This window comes from Jaculus jaculus, chromosome 4 (genome assembly GCF_020740685.1).
Source record: "Jaculus jaculus isolate mJacJac1 chromosome 4, mJacJac1.mat.Y.cur, whole genome shotgun sequence".
NCBI lineage: Eukaryota > Metazoa > Chordata > Mammalia > Rodentia > Dipodidae > Jaculus > Jaculus jaculus.
Genome location: NC_059105.1, coordinates 91,744,109 through 91,766,844, shown reverse-complemented (window position 1 = coordinate 91,766,844; position 22,736 = coordinate 91,744,109). Strand labels below are relative to the sequence as shown.

Sequence of the window (22,736 nt, the reverse complement as noted above, 5' to 3'; positions counted from 1 at the left end):
AAGAGTTTGACTAGGTTAATGTCACACTTCCCTATGAGTGAGAGAAGTATTCTTAAGCTGTGGCATTAGTCTTAGAACTTATATAGGTGCCCCCATTTTTTATTTGAACTCATGGCCCTTGAAAAATAATGCATAATGTTTGAGTGGTTTCTCAATGACAGGACGACTGTCAAATCTTTCTTACTAAAGCTTGAAGATCCATATTCTGGACCTTGTGTAAGCATAATGCTTTCTCAACAGATGCAGAATATTCAGAATGTGTATTTCTTTTTAATTGAATACTGATGTTTTCAGGTTGGCTTTCTGTAATTCTGTAGCATTGGGTAAATTATGAGTCACTTGAGTAAAAATATTTCAAGCTGTCTACATAAAGTCATATCACAACTTCATTGTGTCAGTATTTAGTTTGTATATATGTGATGTATATGCATGTGGCTTTCCCAGATGAAGATTTTCTTGATTCTGTCTTATTTCTTAGTGAACTAATGTTCAGTGCCAGATATTTACATTGCTCTCATACTGCTTACTTTATAATTTTCTTGCCTTTCTTGTCATTTTGTAAGTTTCTTTAGGTAGTGGGTTTAACTTAGTTTCATTCCTTCTTTCTCCATACCTGTTAAGTAATGATGGGCTGGTAGTGTCTGTTCTTTCCTTCCATCTAATTGTCTTTAAAAAATAAGAACCTGGGCTGGGGAGATGGCTTAGTGGTTAAGGTGCTTGCCTGAGAAGCCTAAGGACCCAGGCTCGATTCCCCAATACCCACGTAAGCCAGATGCCCAAGGTGGTGCATGCATCTGGAGTTCATTTGCACTGGCTGGAAGCCCTGGCATGCCCATTCTGTCTCTTTCTCTCTCTAAAATAAATGAATAAAATATGTTAAGAAATAAATAAAAACCTTTAATTTTCACGTGTCATTTATTAGTTTATAGGCTATAGATTTTGTTTATAGCTAATGAAATGGTTCTTGTCACCATGGTACTAATGATAGTATAAAAGCAAAGCCCAAATGCTAAGATGATTTTTGCCTCTTCATCTCCACTCATCTAATCAAATAGCTCCACATGATCTTGGAAGTGCCGATTTTGTGGAGTTTTGATCATTTAATAATATAACAGTTTTACTAGTTGTCTTAGAACAGCTAAAGCTACATTTTACACGTGATTAAAAGCAAATTATTGAGGACTGGAGAGATAGCTTTGCCACTAAGGCCTTGCCTACAAGCCCAATGACCTAAGTTCATACCCCAGTGCCCACATAAAACAAGATGCACCAAGTGGCTCATGCATTTGGAGTTTATTTGCAGTGGCTGGAGACCATGGTGTCTCCATTCTCTGTCTGTCTCTCTTCTATCTCTCTCTACTTGCAAACAAATAAATAAATAATTTTTTAAGAAACAAGTTATCCTTAAAAATAGAGCATTGGAATAGAACAATCTAAAATCAATGACTAACTGTAAGCTGTGTATTATTATTTGTTGTAATGAAAGGGGGATACTTATAAACAAAGCAAAAAGACATTTGCAAGCTGAAACAAGGAGCACATCCTATGTGAGCATAGGAAGTAGGGAGAGTTTGTTGCAGTGTTATATGAGAGGCTTGCTGCTGATTAGTGGAAAGAGCCTTCTCCCTATTATTAGGTTAAGTTCATAATTTGATTAACAAAAATCTATAAAATATTATCATAAATATAATGACCAAAAAGCCGAAGCACAACACATATTATGGAATCATTTATCTTGTCCATCAGTAAACATGAGAGCTGCTGTAAGTATGAGTCAAAATTTTATGAGCTCCAGAAAATTCTGTTTAGGATTGATGGTGTAGCTCAGTGGTAGAGTTCTTGGGCAGCATGTATAAAGTCCTGGACTCTGTCCATTGCACCATGACCTCCGAATCCTACAGAAAGCGCTGTTGTTGTTGTTTTTCTAGTCTTGTCCTTGTAGACTTTGGAATAAATACTACCATTATAGAGAACTTCATCTAACAGTTTGAAGGTATCTATTTAAGGAAAAGGTTTAGAGGGCTATGGGGAGATGGCTCAGTGGATAAAGTGCTTGTTGTAAAAGCATGAAACAAGCCAAATCTGTGAGCTCTGGGCTCCTGTGGCAATGGCAGAAGGCATGTGATGTCAGACTCTGGCCTATACATATACACACACACATACAAACAAATGATGTTTAGAAATACTAGTTCTTTGGCTTGTCATGTTTCATGCTCTGGCCTTCCTTTGTAAAGTTCCAAGTTACTTAGTTTCTTGGATATTATTAAGCTACCTTTCCGAAATATTGAGTTACCAAAGAATGGCCATGAATTGTTTTATTTACTAAATTAGTTGCCACATGGATTAGACTACATGAGATGAATTGTTACTGTATTTTCTTTCCGTAACATAAAGTAAGCAGTCAAATTATAATAAATCAACTGATTAACCTGAAAAAGTCACCACTCTTAAGATTTGAAATACAATGATGAGTTACCAGTACTGTGAGGTGATTTTTATATAACGTGTATCGATCTCTATATATGTTATATACATAGATATATAAGGTTAACAAGAAAACTTTCCAACACATGATGTTTCGATGTGTTTTCAGCATCTGGTTTTATGTGGGCACCAGGAAATTGAACCTGGTCCATCCAGCCTTGCAAGAAAGCACCTTTAACTACTGTGCCATCTCTCCAGCCCTTTTTAACTTATTTTGAAAATGAGTCTTTATTGCTAAAGTTGAGAAGACATAGTGAGGCTTTTCAACCCCCAAATAACATTATCTTTTTCAATAGTACACTAGAAATGATTATGTGAAAATGCCATTGCACTGTCCTGAAGATTCAAGTCAATATGTGTTGAACTATAAAATTTTTACCAACCTCAAATTGAATTATGGCTAGATTCATAAAGGAGATACAGACCCTGCAGTACCTGTGTCAGAATTACTAAGGAAGTATCTGTCACAGATGTGTCATGAACAGGAAGAACATAAGAAAGAAGAATTCTCTAGTACTTAGCCAACTTAAGTAGTGAAGTTACACACATATATATTGAAAATTGCAGCTGGGTGTGGTGGCACATCTTTAATCCCAGCACTTGGGAGGCAGAGGTAGGAGGAGTGCCATGAGTTCAAGGCTTCCCTGAGACTATGTAGTAAATTTCAGGTCAGCCTGGGCTATAGTGAGATCCTACCTTGTAAAAAACATTACATAGTGTTGAAACATATCCTTTTATCAGTTCCAAAATAGCCATATTATATAGTACGTTACAGTATATTGTATTTTGGAGGTAAGTAAAAAGAAACTTGGACCCTCTGCTTTCAATTGAAAACCAATCAGTATACATTCTAACAAACTTGCAAACTAGTAGAACTTCAAATACCTAAATCTAGGTATGTCAACTAAAAATAATTTTTAAATCTTTTTAAAAGCAAATATATAGAATTGTATAATACAGGGAATTTTAAAAAACTAGTTATCTTTCATGATTTACCTGCCATCATAATACGTAATCATAAATGGGTCACATTTTTTTTCTTATAGCTGTAGTTTGATTTCTTTTTCAAACATTTCTGTTGATGACTTCTTATGTTTTCCATTTAGCTTGTAACACTTCAAGAAGCAAAACTACTGCTAAATGAAGACGATTACCTTATTAAAGCTGTTTATGACTATTGGGTAAGAAAACGTAAAAACTGCAGGGGGCCATCCCTCATTCCTCAAATTAAACAAGAGAAAAGAGATGGCTCTACAAACAATGACCCTTATGTTGCCTTTCGGAGAAGAACAGAGAAAATGCAGACCCGAAAGGTAATGTGCATATTAGATTTAATTGAATTTTTCTTAATATAATGGTTTTTCCAATAACTTGAACATGACCAACAGTAATGAACTGTTGAATGTCTCTCAAGTTGCTTTTATTGACTATGTGTTTACAGTATTTATCTATTACCCCTGCCCTTGATCAGTCTGATTGATCATCCTAGTTTAAGTTTGATGTTAATGTGATTAGGAATTGTGTGTCCTTACACACCTCAGACATTTAAATTTAGTAAATTATACATCTAGTGTGGATCTCTTCTGATTGAGAAGCCGAAAATTTGAAAAAATATTACTTTGTCACTTACGAGCTGATGGTTCCTTTGAAACAATATTGCTAGGTCTTATAGTAGAAATTGTCCCTTGCTTCTTCTAGCTGATAAAGGCTGTGGGAAGTAAGGAAAGGTTCATTTTCAATCCTATTCTGGCAATAGCCAGAACTAGCAATGGGATCTTCTCATTTTCTGAGTCGTCAGTTGTGACAGATTTCAAATTGATAGAGCAGTATGAGCCAGAATTTTAAGAGAAACACGATTCATATTTTGGAATGATGGGGTAGGTGAAAGTGTTGTTTCAAAGGAGTTATTCACAGCCTTACATTTCACATAATTAACAGTAAATACTACCTATGATAACACATTCTCTGACATCACAAGGAATCGGACGCATAGTGTAAAAACCATGAAGAATTATGATTCAAGGCAAAGCATTTCTGTGTATTCTTACTTCTAACATTGAAAGCTTGTCTTTGTAGCTGTTAACATAGCAGCTGTGACAGTGACAGATACCCGGAATGGTGTATTTTAGGTGAAACTGCCCAACTGAGCAATAGCCAGAATTTTTATATCTTTGCTTTCTTCTTTTTTCACTATGTAGTCTGAGGGTTTGAACTCACAGCAATCCTCCTACCTCTACCTCCCGAGTGCTGGGATTAAAGACGTGTGCCTTTAAGTACAGATGAGTGTCCCTAACTCAGACTATTTGCAGCTTAGTATTCTAGTTCTTAGCTAGAGGAATTTAAAATATCTTAAGAATATTTAACACCTTACTTAGACTAAAATGAGAAACGTATATGATGCAGTAAAACTTAATTAGTGGGCATAAGGAGAGATGTTTACCAGACCATTGGAAATCTGAACTTCCAGTTGCTTTGTAAAACAATTTAATTACTACTGGAAGTGACTATTAGACTTCCTGTAGTGAATAGTTATTAAAGAAGTTAAAAATAGTAACATTTTTTATATTTAAATAATATTCTGAATTTTTCTGTTTCATTCTTTTGTTTTTAGAAGTATTACTGGTAGCTGGCTCCTGTATTTAGACATCACTACCATGTGTTCATCAGTACTATTTTTTTTTCTGACACAGATGCTTACCCTTTTATTATAGTGACAGCCCTCTGCAGAGTGGTACATTATCTTTTCTGATGCTTTTACTTTTTGTTCTTTTCTGCTTTCAATTACAGGACCAAATACTATCCCAGTCATGCACAATGTGCTGATTATAAGTGTTTAATTGTATTTCGGAATTGGAAAGATGGGGAGCTATCCCAGGTGTTCAGGAGGTGGGCAAACATTGGGTTATGCAAAAATAAATACAACTAATAAAGCCTCCATTTTATTTTTTATTTATATAACTTGAAAACATTTCTTGTATAGCTGGCACAAAGGCCAAATTACTTCTAAAACATTTGTTTGACAGTTGAGAATTTCATTTTAATCCACTAAACTCAAATTCAATGTAGTCATGCGTAAGTTCTGTATTAAATTTTTTTTTCATTTTTTTTTTAACTTTTATTTATTTGAGAGAGAAAGACATAGAGGGAGAGAGAGAGAATGGGCACGCCAGGGCTTCCAGCCTCTGCAAACGAACTCCAGATGCGTGTGCCCCCTTGTGCATCTGGCTAACGTGGGACCTGGGGAACTGAGCCTCGAACCAGGGTCCTTAGGCTTCACAGGCAAGCGCTTAACCACTAAGCCATCTCTCCAGCCCCTGTATTACATTTTTAAACAAAATATCCTCAAAGCACTACCATATCTAAATTAACTGATTGAGAAGTCCTACATCAACATATGTACATGAGTGTATATATACATAGATACATAGTAGTCACCTATGAATTATCCTTTGCTTTTAAAAGATTTACACATGGTTTTAAAGTACAGTAGTTTGAGATTTGACAGTAGATACAGAAATATGTAACTGGAATTAGAAGAAAAGAATTGGCTAAAGCAGAAACTGTAGTAAGAAAGGGTAAACAGCTGATTCAGAGAAAGGCATGGTTTTATGAGAATATAAACAAGGTCAGGGCTGGAGAGATGGCTTAGCAGTTAAGACACTTGCCTGCAAAGCCAAAGGACCCCAGTTTAATTCCCCAGGACTCACATAAGCCAGATGCACAAGGTGGCGCATGTGTTTGGAGTTTGTTTGCAGTGGCTAGAGGCTTCCCTCCCTTTTTCCCTCTCCCTCTCTCCATCTTTCTCTGTCTGTCTCTCAAATAAATAAAATTATAAACAATGTCAATATGAACTTGAGATTTCTACTATTGATACAACTAGAAATTGGTATAGATCTATGTGTATGTACATTCACTTATTATATGTATTTCTTAGCTGTGTTTGTGGAGAAGGCATATAAGCAGTGATACCCAGTAGCAGTGCACATGCCTAGATCTTAGTTTTAAGTAGGTTTTTTTAAAATATTTTATTGTTATTTCTTTACTTAAGAGAGAGGGAGGGAGGGAGGGAGGGATGGAGGGAAGGGTGGATGCACCAGGGCCTCTAGCCACTGTAAATTAATTCCAGACGCATGCACCCCCTTATGCATGTGGCTAATGTGGGTCCTAGGGGATTAAACCTGGGTTCTTTGGCTTTGCAAGCAAATGCCTTAACCTCTAAGCCATCCCTTAAATACTAATTTTTGTTAAAAGGAACTAGGACTCTTCTATCCCCTTTGCCCTTGCCCCCCCCCCACACACACACACTTGCTGGTCCCCTGCTTCTTCTAAATCATCCTTTCTTTTGCTTTCTTGCTACATGCATTCCATTACCCTCTCCTCACTTAAGATCTCTCCCTCCCCTTTCCCCTTTATTTATTTTTTTAATATTTTTATTTATTTGCAAGCATAGATGGATACAGACAGACAGAGAAAAAGACAGAAATAGTATGGGCATGCCAGGGCTACTAGTGCACTACATTACAAACTCTAGATGCATGAGCCACTTTGTGTGTCTCCCTTTATCTGGGTCCTAGGGAATTGAACCTGAGTCATTAGGCTTTGCAGGTAAGTAAGCACCTTAACTGCTGAGCCATCTCTCCAGCCCACTTTTTATTTTGATGATCTACTCATATTTATCTGTATTCTTCATATGAAAAATTTGTTGTATTTAGTCTAGTTAAGACCCAACAATCCCTAGTTCAGTCCATTTTCCTGCAAATGTTAGGATTTAATTTTTACCGCTGAAAGAAATTTCATTCCTTACTATACATTTTTTCCTTATCCATTCATCCATGGAACTCTATTTATTTATAGTAGATTTCCAAACTTCCAAATGTTATCAGAACCATGGAGCTAAAATGTTACCATTTGAAGAGCTGGATAAGAACACTTCCTGTGCAAGCATGAGGGCCTGAGACTGCCTATGTTTGATTCACCAGCACCCATATAAACAGCTGGGCATATGGAACTCCAGTCCTGTGGAAAGTAAAGACCAAAGCATGCTGGGGCTTGCAAAAACAGCAAGCTCTGGAATCGATGAGAGACTACATCTCAAGGAAACATGCAAATGAGCAATGGAGGGGCAAGGAGAAACCTGACATTCTCATATGCACACCTACACCACATACATACTATATGCACCACAAACAAAAAGTCAACATTTGGCAGCCACCATAGGAATAATTATTTTAGGTAAAACAATCAGTGAACACTAATGAGGGAAATTTTGATGAAAACAAAATACTTGTATATGCCTACAGTTTATTGGCTAATTTAAAGGGGAAAATAATACTTCACTAGAGAAACTGGCAGACACCATCTTAGTTAAATGATCAGCAGTAATGAGCTAGATTATGTTATCTAACCTGATATGATATGAGGGGGATACAATATTATTTATATGGTTGTTGTGTCAAAAATATATCTCCTGGGGCTGAAGAGATAACTTAGCAGTTAAGGCACTTGTTCTGCAAAGCCTAAGGATCCAGGTTCAATTCCCCAGTACCTATATAAGATGCACTTTATGGCACATGCATCTAGAGTTTATTTGCAGAGGATAAAGGCCCTGGTATGCCCATATTCTCATTCTCTCTGTCTCTCTCAAGTAAATAAAATATTAAAAAGAACATTCAAGCCAAGTGTGGTAGCACACACCTTTAATCCCAGCACTTGGGAGGCAGATGTAGGAGACTCACTGTGAATTCAAGACAAGACTGAAACTACCTAGTGAATTCCAGGTCAGCCTGAGCTAGAGGGAGACCTAACCTCATAAAACCAAAAAAGCAACAATAAAAAACAAGTTGTTAGCTGGGCATGGTGGCACATGCCTTTAATCCCAGCACTCAGGAGGCAGAGGTAGGCATATACAGTACCCTATACAAAGTAGGCATTTCAGTTGTTACTGTTGATAATATTAATTTTATTAGATTGGAAGTTCTAGGGATTATTGACTAGTTACTCCCACCGCTAATTGCTGCTTAAAGCAATGCTATAGATTGTACCTTTTGTCACTGAGTGCTAAACAAGAAATAAAATTGAATCTTCTTATGATTAAACAAAAAGATGACTTGTTAACTTGGCTTAAAGAAATATTCCATGTGCAGGCTGGAGAGATGGCTTAGCGGTTAAGGCACAAGCCTGCAAATCCAAAGAATACAGGTTCAATTCCCCAGGACCCACATAAGCCAGAAGCACAAAGGGGCGCATGCGTCTGGAGGCCCTGGCACACCCATTCTCTCTCTCTCTAAAATAAATAAAAATAAAAATACTCTATTCAATATTATTAAATGATTTATCTTAAGATTATTTTCAGTGGGAAAATAATCTAGTTTTTCTAGTTTTTATTTTCTCTTTTATAATCCTCCATTATGAAATCCCAACATTTTTAAAAGGAAATTCTAATGTTACTGAATTACTGACTCAAGAATTAAAATATTGCTAACACATAGTTGAGGGATAGAAGTATATTTTTAAACATAGTTCTTTGCCCAATATAAATTAAATCTTATATGTATATTTGATTTAAAATATTGATTAGTAGTAATTTTATTTGCAATTGGAAGATACTTATTACAACTGTGATTATCTAGTTAGCAGGACTTTCACTTTGTAATTAGTTGAAGTTATGTCTTATGTTTAAAATTAAGAAGCAGCTAGAAATATTTAGAAATTCAGAAATCTGCTAAATCTCTTTAGTCTCCTACACTGAGGTGTGACTGCATTGAGGCATGATAATTTTATTTCTTGAGGGGCTAGATAACTTGCTTTCAGTTTTCTGACTTTGTAGATGAAATGCTTTGTCATTGTTCATGCTTACATTGTAATACCATGGACTTTATAGCCCCTACTTACCGGTTTTCCAGGATGACGATCATTTTGCCAATTTTAGTTTGATACTGGCAGAACTACTTTCATCATTGGAAAATACATTGCTACAGTATGAGGCATTTATTTTTTTATATACTATGTTTTGTTTCAGATGAATGCTTTTTTTAAATTCTCACATTGGAAGGATTCTTTCTGTGTCATTCTGTCTTTTCAGTAGCTTGCAACATATTTGCTGAATATTTATGGAAAGATATTTGCTTCTACTTAGCATCTTCAAAGTCAGATGAGTTCTCATTGTATTTGTAAAATAAGTTTTGATCTAATAAGAATTTGTTGAGTAAAATTAGAAATATGGACAATTAGGTTGTTCTAAAATTGTTACTGTTTTAACAGAATCGGAAGAATGATGAAGCCTCTTATGAAAAAATGTTGAAACTAAGACGAGAATTTAGTAGAGCCATAACAATTTTGGAAATGATTAAGAGACGAGAAAAAACGAAACGAGAATTATTGCACTTAACCTTAGAAGTTGTGGAAAAAAGGTAACATTTTTACTATTACATACTAACGGCAGTTTTAGCCTAGCTCTGTGACAATTAATAATGATTCTCTAACAGAAATCTTTTTATTTTTTTAAGGCTTATTATGATTACTAGGTAATTTTGAAAATTAAGTTGTTACTGAATTGAGTCACATTTTGAGGAAATTTTGGTTTGTAGAATAGATTCTGTACTAAATTTTATTTTTTTATTTTTATCTTTTAAATTTTTTTGTTCATTTTTATTTATTTATTTGAAAGTGACAGAGAGAGAAAGAGGCAGATATATAGATAGAGAAAGAGAATGGGCGCACCAGGGCTTACAGCCACTGCAAACGAACTCCAGACGTGTGTGCCCCCTTGTGCATCTGGCTAACGTGGGTCCTGGAGAATCAAGCCTCGAACCAGGGTCCTTCGGCTTCACAGGCAAGCGCTTAACCACTAAGCCATCTCTCCAGCCCTCTGTACTAAATTTTAAAAAGACTTGTGGCAGAATCATTAAATTTTAATTACAAAAACCTAAAAGTTATTCTGCACACTTTGAAGGAAAAATGAATCTTGATTTTATTTTCTTTCTTGAAGACAATATTGTTTTGATATGTTCTCTTAAAGTATTTTCTTGTATAATTAAATAGACCAAAGTAAACCTAATGGAATTTTGTCTGATTCCTGAAGTAATCATTTTAAACATTTCCCAGTGCTTGAATATAAGGCATATGAGAAATTCATGGTCTGTATACCTTAGCCTTTTCTTTTAGTTTTGTGGTTTGTTGTGTTTTTACTAAATTCAAAATATGAGCTGTCTTGTTTCTATAAATTTTCTCTTTAAAAGTAATGTGATAACTTAAAGCTGGATACATGCCTGTAATCCCAGTGGTTGGGAAGTGGAGGCAAAAGAATCAATAGTTCAAGGTTATCCTCAACTATATAGCAAGTTTGAGGCCAGCCTGGGCTACATGAGACCCTGTTTCAACACCCTACCCACCAAATCTGATAATTATTTTGCTGCTTTAATTAATTAAAATGTCGTTGTTTGGGGTGTTATCTTTTCAAGATATCATTTGGGAGACTATGGAGGTGAAATCCTTAATGAAGTGAAAGTCAGTCGATCAGAAAAAGAACTATATGCCACTCCAGCAGCTCTTCATAACGGAAGTCATCACAAAGGTCAAGAATGCAAGACTAAGGTAGATATCCTTTAAGTTTAGTTTTTACTATTTACAACCATTTTGCTAGTTTTTATTTTCACATTGACCTGTTAATCTTCATAAGAAGTCTTAAGGTTCTTTTGCTGTGTGACTTCTCGACCATAGCTAATAAGTATAAGTTCATAGTTTAAGTTTATGTCTACCAAAGTGCATCTCCTTCCAATATCCTGTCTCCTGTTTTAGAGAATAAGGGCAGTTTTTAAATCATTGTATTATCCTTGCCAAATGCTGCATCCAAATCTAAAATGTAAACCTTAAAAAGACTTTTCAGTTATTCCTGTTAACATCATTGCCAGAACCAGCATTTATCAGTTATATAGCTTGACTGACTTGAGAATGTTCTCTAGCTTCTGAGTCATAGTTTCTTTTGAATCAGAGATTTAGATTCATGATTATTTTTATTCTTAGAGTAATTAATACTCACTTGCCACAACCAAGAATTTATTAGGGTATGTAAAATTAATAAAACATAACTTTAAAAATCTTAGATTAAATAAATATTGACATGAAGCATCTAGACAATAGGGCCCTAGTCTATAGCAAGATTTTTTAGGTGACTTAGGGTGTTTGTGGAAAATTCATCTTTTAAAACATGCACTTAAGTTTTTCCTGGGTTCATTCTGAAACACCAAGGAAGTATATGTGGCAAGGTGGCTCCTCCTTTATTTAACCCAAATCAGTTCAAACACAGGTTCTTATTAATCATAGGCATCTAGCCTACCTACCTGATTCCCTTTAAATCACACTTGCCTCCAGAGCCAGAAAACATAATACCACAAATGTCATCTCATAAGCTATCTTGTAACTTATTTTATATCGGGAATGTGGTTCCTAGGCATTAGAATATGAAGATCTTTGTCTAGATTATTGAGTCAGCCATTACTGTATGTTCAATCTTACAATAGGTCTTACCTAAGAATAAATAGCCAAGTATTAATTTTAGAGACATGATTGTACCTAAATTGTCTAATTCCATTACACATAGTTAACATTTAATTCTTCATTTATTGCACCTTAAGCTCTGGAGCATTTCTAAGAATTAGAGTTTTCTTTTTGATGTAATAGTTATATACATATTATCTATTTCCATGAACAGTTTATGTCATACTGCATATGATTTACCACTCGAGCAACATGTTTACTATGTGCATTTTTTCATCCTAATATAGTGGAGAAATTTATACTCCTCTTTAGTAATTTTATACCTCCATATTGTTTGTACTTTTGTCCTCATAACAGTCATTTCCAACTTTTTTTTAATGCCAGTATCTTAAAGTAAAATCAAGGCTGCTCTCCTAAAGGCAGGAGGGGCTAGACTGCTCCAAGCATTCCCTTTGCCCATGGACTGCAGAAGAACTCAGCAGAACCCTGGGGAACTTAAGAACCATCTGGTTATTGTTCAGTCGAGGTCAAAATTATATGTTCTCAAAGATGAGAGAGGTTTTTTTCTAGTTAATAAACTTGCTTTCTCAAAAGATTACCACCCACAGATATTTTTTTAAATTAGAAGTAAATATAAAACTGAATTAATAAGTTTGTGGTCTAACTTGAGTTCCTTTAAAAAGTAGTTAGTAATTTGCTTCATATAGTGAATTTAAATAGGAATTGAATTTAAATACATTTTAAACACTGAATGACATGCTTATAGAGCAATCTAAAAAAAAAACTTACTAATGCTTTATTCATATAAAAACCAAAGTTAACCATTAGTTTTTATTATAACTTACAGAAAGCAAATCTAAAACACTTTTCACTTTATGATCACAATAAATTTTGCATACTTAAAACAACAATTAAAATCATCTCCTTGATAAAATGTATGTTTCTCAAAGAGCAACATAGCTTTTCATGACTTCTAAAATGATTTTCGTTTCTTCCTTTTGGGGGAAAATCGTCATGTAAACAGCACCCTCATCATTTGTCTTTGAAAGAAGAGGCTTCTGATGTGGTCCGTCAAAAGAAGAAGTACCCAAAGAAGCCTAAAGCAGAGCCTTTGGTAACACCTCAGCAGCCCACTCCGGAGACATTGCCTGTGGTCAATAAGAGTGACATTAAGCAATATGACTTTCACAGCTCAGATGAAGATGAATTTCCACAGGTGCTTGTTTTAAAACTTTGTAAAGACATTTCCTCCTCCTTCTCTATATTACTATTCTTTTAAAACATAATTAATATCTTAGTTTTGGTTTTTGTTTGTTCACCTAGTGTTATAAAACATTTTCTATATATTTCTTATATATACACACACAAATAAATATGTTGCCACTAAAACAGTATTTACTTTCTATTATTTTCTCAGTTATGTAGAATTTATTCAGTTGTGGAACACACGGTTTTCAGCTTTTGTCTTCGAAAAATTAGTACCTTGTCTTTTCCTTTTGTATTTAACTTGGATATATAGAAATGGAATTACTGGGCCAAAGATTATCAGTATTGTAAGACTTTAAAACATAACTGTACCCATTGACCAGCCATTCTCTTTATAACATTCAGTAGAAATTTTGCTCATTTCTCAGGTAACAGGTATTTGAATTAAATGATTTAGAAAAGCTGATTATAGTGAAAAATTCTTTTAACAAATATTCAACTCTTTTATAACAACATATCTGGAATAAAATTTTAAATTCATTTTCATAAGTGCTTTTTATGTGCTATTTCTTAAATTACTTAATTATTGTATTTATTGAGGGAATTACAAAGCCAAGGAAAGGGACCCACATGGCTAGAGATCTTATATGGAGAGCCTGGGAAAACCATGGGGGAAAAAGTGAAAACAGAAAGTTTAAAGAGTTCCTACCTTTTAGGGAGCTGGGGAGGATAAAGAGCCCATGTGGAGAGTAAGGGATAGAGTGTTCTCCCCTTACCAACAGCTGAAAGTTCCCAAGTGATCAGGCAGCTCAGAGAGCATGCCTCCCTTGCAAAGTTAGGGCTAGAAGTTGTCTCAGGAGCAGGCTAACCAAGTTCTGGGGTCTCAGCTTGACCAACCACAGTATAATGACCTCCATCCCAAGTGGGACCCTAGGGAACCAGGCAAGAGATAAGAATCCACATCATTCTTTGATCTGTCACAAGTGCATATTTTCCTGCCTTTTTTTGTTGTTGTTGTTTTGTTATTTTCAGGGGCACAGTCACCCTAACTGCCTACTCCCTCTCATTTCCCACTCTTGAGAAGATATTCTAACTGCTGTTACAGGAAAGAGGAAAATGACTGGTCAGTCTTTTAACTGCTTCCTGCTGAGTGGGGGTGTAGACATATTGCAGTTAGAATCATTCCTAGAGAGGGGGAACTGTTCTAAAGGACCTCAAAAGTATGTTGATGGAGTGTAGGAAAATAGTCCTGGAAGAAAATGTTAGGGTGAAAGAATAAAAGTAAGGAGTTAATGAGAAGTGAACACACAGCCAACTGGTGGTAGCCTACAGGGTTTTCCCTTTTGTGGACTTCTAAGCTTTGGGGAGCATTTGAGGGAACCAGGTAGATAGAGTTGGATTGTTTCTAGGCATTTGAGTATGAGCTGGCTGACATTTTCTCAGAATTGTTCACCAAATGGCCCAAGTAGTGTCTGACACGGTCTGAATCTGTTCTTGGATGGTTTGTAAAACAGATGAGATATTAGAAGAGTTATCAGGAATATATATACAATATTTAACCTTGGTAAAAACCTTGGTAGTGAATATACCATAGTTTGTATAGTTGCCTCCTAGAGTGTACCTTCCTTTTTCAATTTTAATTTTTTCAAGGTCGAGTCTTACCTGGAATTCACTATGTAGTCTCAGGCTGGCCTCAAACTCAAGGCAATTCCCCTGCTTCTGCCTCCCGAGTGCTAGGATTAAAGGCATGCACCACCACACCCAGCTTAATTTTAATTTTTTTTTTATTGGCAACTTCCATAATTGTAAACAATATCCCTCGGTAATTCCCCCCTCTCCTCCCAACTTTCCCCTTTGAAACTCCACTCTCCCATCATATCCCCTCCCCCTCTCAATCAGTCTCTTTTTGCTTTGATGTCTTGATCTTTCCCTCCTGTTATGATGCTCTTGTGTAGGTAGTGTCAGGCACTAATGAGGTCATGGATATCCAGGCCATTTTGTGTCTGGAGGAGCACATTGTAAGGAGTCCTACCCTTCCTTTGGCTCTTACATTCTTTCTGCCACCTCTTCTACAATGGCCTCTGAGCCTTGAAAGGTGTGATAGAGATATTTTGGTGCTGAGCACTCCTCTGTCGCTTCTTCTTAGCACCATGGTGCCTTCTGACTCATTGCAAGGTGACTACCATCTAAAAAGAGAAGCTTCTCTAACCAAAAATAAGAGTAGCATTAATATACAGGTATGAACATTAAGAGATGTGCTTACTGGGCAGTTTGGTGAGCATAGTATGTACATGTAGCCAGACACCAGCAGACATTTTACCCCTAGGGCTCATGACTACCTTTATAGGTTTTCAGTATCAGGCATGTATTCCCTCACATGGAGCAGGCCTCCAGTCTAATTAGAGAGTTGTTTCTCCCATAACATGCCACTATTGTACTCGTTGGCTTGTTTGACCTGGGTGGCCAAATTTAAGGCTTGCAGTGTCCACTGTTGCGTATCTTCAGTGGTGATTTCTCTCTCTCCCATTGAACTGCATACTATGTAGCTTTTTCCAGCTTTCTGTCAGCTGGTCTACATGGAGGAGGTTATCAGCTCAGTTCCAGCAGGATTTCTCAGTGGCCTTGCAGCCCAAGTATGTGGAGTCTTCATAAATAGGGTCTTACCATCTATTTCTGGTGCGAAACCAAGGACCTCGGCAGTGGCCTCTAATGTTTTGGGGACATCAGAGACCTCCCTGGCCAACAACTCACTGGGAGGTATCCCATCCCCGGCACTGAAATTTTTCTAGTTACGATCTATGGCTTCCAAGTGTTCCTTCATCCAAAAAAATAGGTTTCTATATGACTTATTTATATCCTCTTAGATTTTGATCAGCCCTTCCTCCACCTTTCCTTTACTCATTCTCTTCCCCTGACCTCACGTAGGCCTTTTCTTTTCACCCCCATTAAGCTGTTCTTCTAACATATATATAATACCTATTAAGTCCTATTAAGTCCCCCCCCTTTTATTCCCTTTATATCCCCTTTCTAGTTTACTGGCTTCTGCTACTGAGTTTTATTTTTACTCACATAGAAGTTCAATCATTTGTAGCTAAGATCCATGTATGAGAGAGAACATGTAACGTTTGGTTTTCTGGGCCTGGGTGAGTGTACCTTTTTAAATCTTTGGTACCATAGCCATTGGGTACCATAAGAGGCTGTACAAATATATTTTTGGCCTCAGGTCTTGGCACAAGTTAGAAGAGACTGACTATTACTGACTATTGTTTCCAGTATAAGGAAGTCTTTTGAACTAAGCAACTCTTAGAGTCATCTATATATATTTTAGATTTGAAAATAACCATTTTGACATCTATGGTGGTTTTTTCTTACAGTAGAATTAGAAATACTTAAAGGGGTGCCAATATGTCTTAAGGCCTTGTTTGTTTCCCCTTTTGCAAAACTCTTGTGTTACTGAATAAGCCATTCATACAATATTTGAGGTATCCTGAGTGTTTAAGACCAAGCAAATAGCCAAAATGTAATCAAGGATTAATTTTGGAGATCACAAATGGCTGTCCAAAGGAGACTTTAGGGACTGGGGAGTACTGCAGCTTCTCCAATAACTGGTGTTGTCTGTTAGGATGAGTCAGGACAGTGCTGGCCAAATGGCTTTTCACTCCTTTAGGCAGCCAGGACGACTGAGTTTTCCTCAGTTATGACTCTCCTATTTCAGACTGTACACCAAGTTTTTGTTGCTGGGTTTCCATATCCTCAGGAAATTAGGTGACTTACCAAGGTGCCAGAGTAGAAGTGTCCCTAATTATCTCTAATGGCCTCATGACCTGGGAGCAAGGGCAAAAAAAAAAAAGGCCTTTTTAGCTCTGGTGAGTCCAGTTGACTTTGGCTTTTATATAGGTTCTTAAAACACTTAGAAAGTTACACCAGCCTCATTGTTTGCACATATGAAGCACATTTGATTGCTGAAACAGATCTAGTTAAAGAATGACACAAATGTTTTCAGTTTTGTCCAACCTTCAAGTCCTGTGGCAGGATAGGCCATATCTGAAGCATAGAAGATAGGCACATTTTATCCTTTAATTATCTAATAGCTATAAATACAGGCAGAACCTGTTACCAGTCTTGAAAACAATACAAATCTAAAGCAATTAATTTAACCTGGAAAGTGTTAGCAAAAAGACAAGACAGTATAAAGTCTTGGCACCTGTGTTTGAAACATTTTTGACTAGTCCACATACCTGTGTGGGTACTAATACCCAGAGAACACTGGAAGCAGAACCACAGTGCTTAAAATTACTTCTCTCACATGAGGACCATTGAGCACAAGGCTGTACCCTAAAGCAGGGAATATGTCTTACGAGTTAATTTTCTTATAAGCAGTGGACTTGAGATATAAGAATATGAGATAGTTATTTAAACAAAATCTTGATTTAAATTATTTGATTACACATAATAGAGTAGGACCTGGTTATTGTTGAACCAAAACAGCTGAGCTCTAATATGCTGTTGACAAATCTGTTCTGAAAGTGAAAACACTATTTGACAATAAAAGCCAATGTTTTTAGCTTAATCTTGGATAGCTGTTAATCTTATGTACATTCAAAGTTTTTATTAACATAAAGCAGTTTTATGTCTTACCCATGATTTAAAATTGATAGGTAAGCTATCCCAGCATATTTCACCAAACAGGATAAAAGTTATAATGATTGAAATTAAATCACTTAAAACTACATAGGATTCGCATGAATAAAAGAAGAGGATATTTTTTTTGAGGCAAGCCCAACAGACTGGCCGTTTTTTGTTGTTGTTGTTTTTTAAATGTAAAAGTGGGGGCTATTAGTGTGCCAGGGCCTCCAGCCACTGTAATCAAACTCCAGACATGTACTTCACCTTGTGAGCATGTGCAGCCTTGCGTGCTTGTGTCCCCTTGTGCATCTGGTTTACATGAGACCTGGAGAGCAAGTGCCTTAACCGCTAAGCCATCTATCTCTCTAGCCCAAATATTTTTGGGTTTTTTTTATTGTTTGTTTGGTTGGTTGGGTTTTGTTTTGTTTGTTCTAGAGGTAGGGTCTCACTCTGGCCCAGGCTGACCTGGAATTCACTATGTAGTCTCAGGATGACCTTGAACTCACGGTGATCCTCCTACCTCTACTTCCCAAGTGCTGGGATTAAAGGCCTGTGCCACCATGCCTGGCTCCAAGAGTTATTTTTAAAGACACAGTGTTCTTAGATATGAGAACCTTATCTTTGGAAATTAAATACTTAAAGTGAACATTTACCTTAAGACTCAAAAACTCTAATAGTTAATGTCTTGGCAAATAGAGAAACATAGCTAACTTGATTGAGAGCCTTAAAGTTACTTTTTATAATCCTTAAACCATAACATTAGCATTAGTGAGCTGTTAATGAGTGAAGCCTTAACCATAAGATTCAATTTCTTCAGTGGTTAAAATTTTGACAAATAGAGGAACCTAATTTACCAAGAGCCTCAATGCCAGTTTTTATATCCTTTAAAACTTCAACAAATTGACATCATGATGTTGGACTCAGGTTTGTTTGTTTTTTTCTTACTGATTGATTAAAACCTTGGCATCAAGTAAACATACTTTAGATTTTATCAAATGTTTCAGTGGATGTGCCCTTTCTCTAGCAACCGTTGTCATCATGATTATGATCTCTTGTGATGTCTATCCTTATTTTTTTTTCTCTTTTATTTCTGTCTCCCCCCCCCCTTTTTTTTTAATTTCCCTTTTTTCCCCTTTTGTTTCCTTTCTTTCTCAGCTTCCAAATGATGATAAACAGCAGTTGCAGTCTGGAGCAACTGTTTTAAGCTCTTACCTGTTTTGGCTACCACCAATTTTTGTAATTTCTTACAAAAATCAAGTGTTGGCTGAGTTATAAATTTGTCTTTTAAGAATTTTTCCCCCTTAGTACCTGGAGTTACATTAGTATGTTTTGGGGTTTTGTTGTTGTTGTTGTTGTTGTTTTTGTTTTTTTTTTTGTCTCCTTAAGTCTCTGGAGAAAAGTAACAGGCAATTTTTGTCTTGCCTGTATTATCTAAATGAGCCCAGATTTCAAGGGATGAGGCTAGCAGAGACTTGAATTATCTTGAAAGCCAATTGTCCCATATGAAACAAAGAGGAGGACAGTGAAAGAAGAATCTAGAGTCACGTTACACCCCATCCTGTCTTCCGTCTTCTTGGAGGGGGCACCCCTCTAGCTGGATTTGGGAGAAGAAATTAGGTTTTTTGTTCTGTTTGATTTTTTTTTTGGAGGGGGGGCTGGGTTTCCAGGTGAGGAATTCACTGTAGTCCAGGCTGACCTGGAATTCACTATGTATTCTCAGGGTGGCCTCACGGTGATCATCCTTCCTCTGCCTCCGGAGTGCTAGGATTAAAGGTGTGTGCCACCTTGCCCAGCTTAAAAATTAGGGGTTGTTTGATTTTTGTTTTTAATCTCCTTACTACAGGAGTCCTAACACAAATTTCCCTGTCCTCTCCCCAGTCAAAAGGGGACACATAGTGCTCTCTTTGTGCCTCTTGGAGCAAGGAAGGTCCAAATTAGAATATCCGTGCTCATCCTACAAGGCCAGCTCCCAAGCTGGAGTTCCTCCACACTTTCCCCCCAACTCTTGCATGGGCCTTACATCATGGCACATGAGGATGGCACTGACATTTTAAGTCCAAGTGTGAAGATTTCCACCTTTACTACTGTCTTAGTAGCTTAAATTCACTACTTTGGTGGAAAGTTCTTGGAACCCCTTTTCTTTTTGCTCTCTGTGGGAGCCTGAATATAGGTCCTCCCCTGGTCTGTGAATGTTTCAGAATGGTCTAGGAACTTGTATTATTTTAAAGGTAATCTCTGTTTTTACTATTTTATGTAGAGATTCAAGGTGTGACCTATCACATCCAACATAATCTTATCCCTTGTTGATATTTGAGAGAGAGAGAAAATAAAAGAGAGATCACTTACTTGATATCTTTCTAGCATGTCTGTTTTTATCTTGATAAACATTTTAGATAAGCCTGATGCTTGTCTTACATAAGGAGTTTGTAACCTGATCAAATAGTGAAAAATTCTTTAACAAATATTCAACACTTATAACAAAATATTTGGAATAAATATTTAAATTATATTTTCAAAAGTGCTATTCTTTAAAATATTTTTATTTATTTATTTGAGGGAGAGTGAGAATGGACACTGTAGAGCCTCTAGCCACTGCAAATGAACTCCAGATGGATTCACCGTCATGTGCATCTGGCTTTTGTGGGTTCTGGGGAATTGAACCTGGGTCCTTAGGCTTTGCATGCAAGCTCCTTAACTGCTAAGCTGTCTCTCCAGCTCCATAAGTGCTATTTTTTAAGACAAGAATTTTATTTTACATATTAAATAATCAAGTTTTTTCCCAAAAAGTTATACTGTATACCTTCTACTTCTCTTTTTGTCTGTATGCTATTGAAAATTCAAAATACTGTAACATGTACCTTGACTATATTGCCAGATTTATCATACTTTAATATTTTTACTTAATTGACCTATAGAAAATTTTCTTTTAAAAACCAACATTATGGCCAGGCATGGTGGTGCACGCCTTTAATCCCAGCACTCGGGAGGCAGTGATAGGAGGATTGCTGTAAGTTCGAGGCCACCCTGATACTACCTAGTGAATTCCAGGCCAGCCTGGGCTAGAGTGAGACCCTACCTCGGGGGGGGGGGGGGGAAGCAAAAAAAACCAACATCACAAATACAAGTTTGGAATAAAACTTTATAAAACCTGTTGCAATAATTTAAAATCTAGAGTTCATATAAAATGTGCCCCTGTGGTTATATTACATTATTTTTCATTTTGTCATTGATTTAGTTCCCAGGTAATATGGCATTCATATACACAATGATCTGTTCTATATTCTTAAGAACCACTTAATGAAATCTGTGGTTACTTTGTCAGAGGATTATACAGTTAGACTGGGATAATGCTTTGTGTCAACATGGGGCATTCATCAAGTGACCATTTTGAAGATTTAGGACTCTGGTGTCCTAATTGATAGTGGTGTAGAGTGTAGAGGAAGACTGGCAGAGTCAATAGCATTGTTAGAGGAACTTGCTAGCACTTTGGCATTCCTGGAACAGAAACAACAGAAGAGGAAGGAAAGATAAGAGATAATCCCTGTAGTAGTAGGCATGCATATAGCCCCTATCAACATTATAAACTCTGAGAAATTGTTAAGTTTTAAGTCAGAAAATGACACAGTTAAATCTATGTATGACTTGTAATTTTATATTGGTAACACTAATTAGGTTAGAAAGTTGTGATGCACATTTCCTGTTCTTTAAGAAGGATGCCCAAAGAGACCATGACCTTAAGGAAACCTTTCCCTAATTGCTAGGCTCCGTTCATTCAACCTGAGAAGAAAGCTCAGTAACCATAACTGGCCATATGTTATTGGTGTATTAAGGAGTCTTCATTTTGATTTCTATGGTTTATACTTTTTATATAATCCTCATCTATCCCCACATTAAAATTGCACTTTGCAACTTTTGAATTTTTCTGGGTCATTATACTAAGGTCTTAGACAACTCGCAGGAGTTTTTAATAGTACCCCTACATTGCTTAGGACTAAATATTTAATAGTACCCTCTTGTTGCTAAGGTCTAAATATTTGTTTATGCTTAGGCATCATTCATAATACCTCTTTAGAATGTAGCTGTTCTAAATTCAGCATGCTGTGCTTAAAAAAATAAGGTAATCATATTTAGCTTCTTTATTAATAAACAAGGAACAAGCATTTTAGCCAGACTTACCCAACTGATTTATATAGGAGGACAGAACTAAAAGCCTTGTTTCTTCCCTTATCCTGCTTCTGGTTCTGCTGTCAGCCTGGCAGCCTTCTCATGTATCCTGGAACCCACCCGCAGGGAGTGATTGTTAAGAGGAAGGAGTGACACACACAATAGGCAAGGGACTTTGGTTGTGTCACTTCCTCACAGATCTTAGAAGATGGCTTATAAAGGGTTCAAAGTATAAAATTTGCTTTAAAATTTCAAGTTCGAGATTTAGTTCTCCAGGAAAAAGAAAAATCAGCCCCAGCTCAGCTTCTATGACTCCCACATGGGGTTGTTGAGGTATATTGGAAACTCTCTAATGCCCTTGCTCAGTGGTAATTACTACAGTTTGGAAATAGAGAAAATGTCTCCTCTCTAAATAGGAAATAAGGTATTTGTGGGGTTCAAACATGTGCTAGTAAATATGGTTGAGCCTCGTGTGAGAAAGAGGTGTGCTATGCATACACTGAGACTGAGAGGCAACTAAACTGAAGTACTGGAACTGTGGTGTTATTTAACCATTTGGAGTAGACATTTATATTAGACATGTTCTCTTAACATGTCAGGGTCTATTTGTATATCATTACTTAACCTATTGAAGCAGACTTAGAAGTTGTGTTTTGATAAATTAATGCTGACCCTTCAGATTTTATAAGAGATATTTGTCTGGTAGTACCTGGCCCAGGCAGAATGCGTTTTTTGTTTATTTGTTTGTTTTTTCAAGGTAG

At 36.5% G+C, this 22,736-nt stretch overlaps 1 protein-coding gene across 3 annotated transcripts in view; it reads left to right on the top strand.

Annotated features, from left to right (window-relative positions):
- The window catches only part of Epc2 (enhancer of polycomb homolog 2), a 127,550-nt gene that overhangs the window by 83,361 nt on the left and 21,453 nt on the right, over positions 1 to 22,736 (top strand). For all 3 annotated transcript variants that reach the window (XM_045147759.1, XM_045147761.1, XM_045147760.1), the window contains exons 4-7: positions 3,591 to 3,797; positions 9,745 to 9,893; positions 10,944 to 11,076; positions 13,004 to 13,195. In XM_045147759.1, the coding sequence (XP_045003694.1) occupies positions 3,591 to 3,797; positions 9,745 to 9,893; positions 10,944 to 11,076; positions 13,004 to 13,195 (681 nt within the window). The remainder of the gene's footprint in view (positions 1 to 3,590; positions 3,798 to 9,744; positions 9,894 to 10,943; positions 11,077 to 13,003; positions 13,196 to 22,736) is intronic.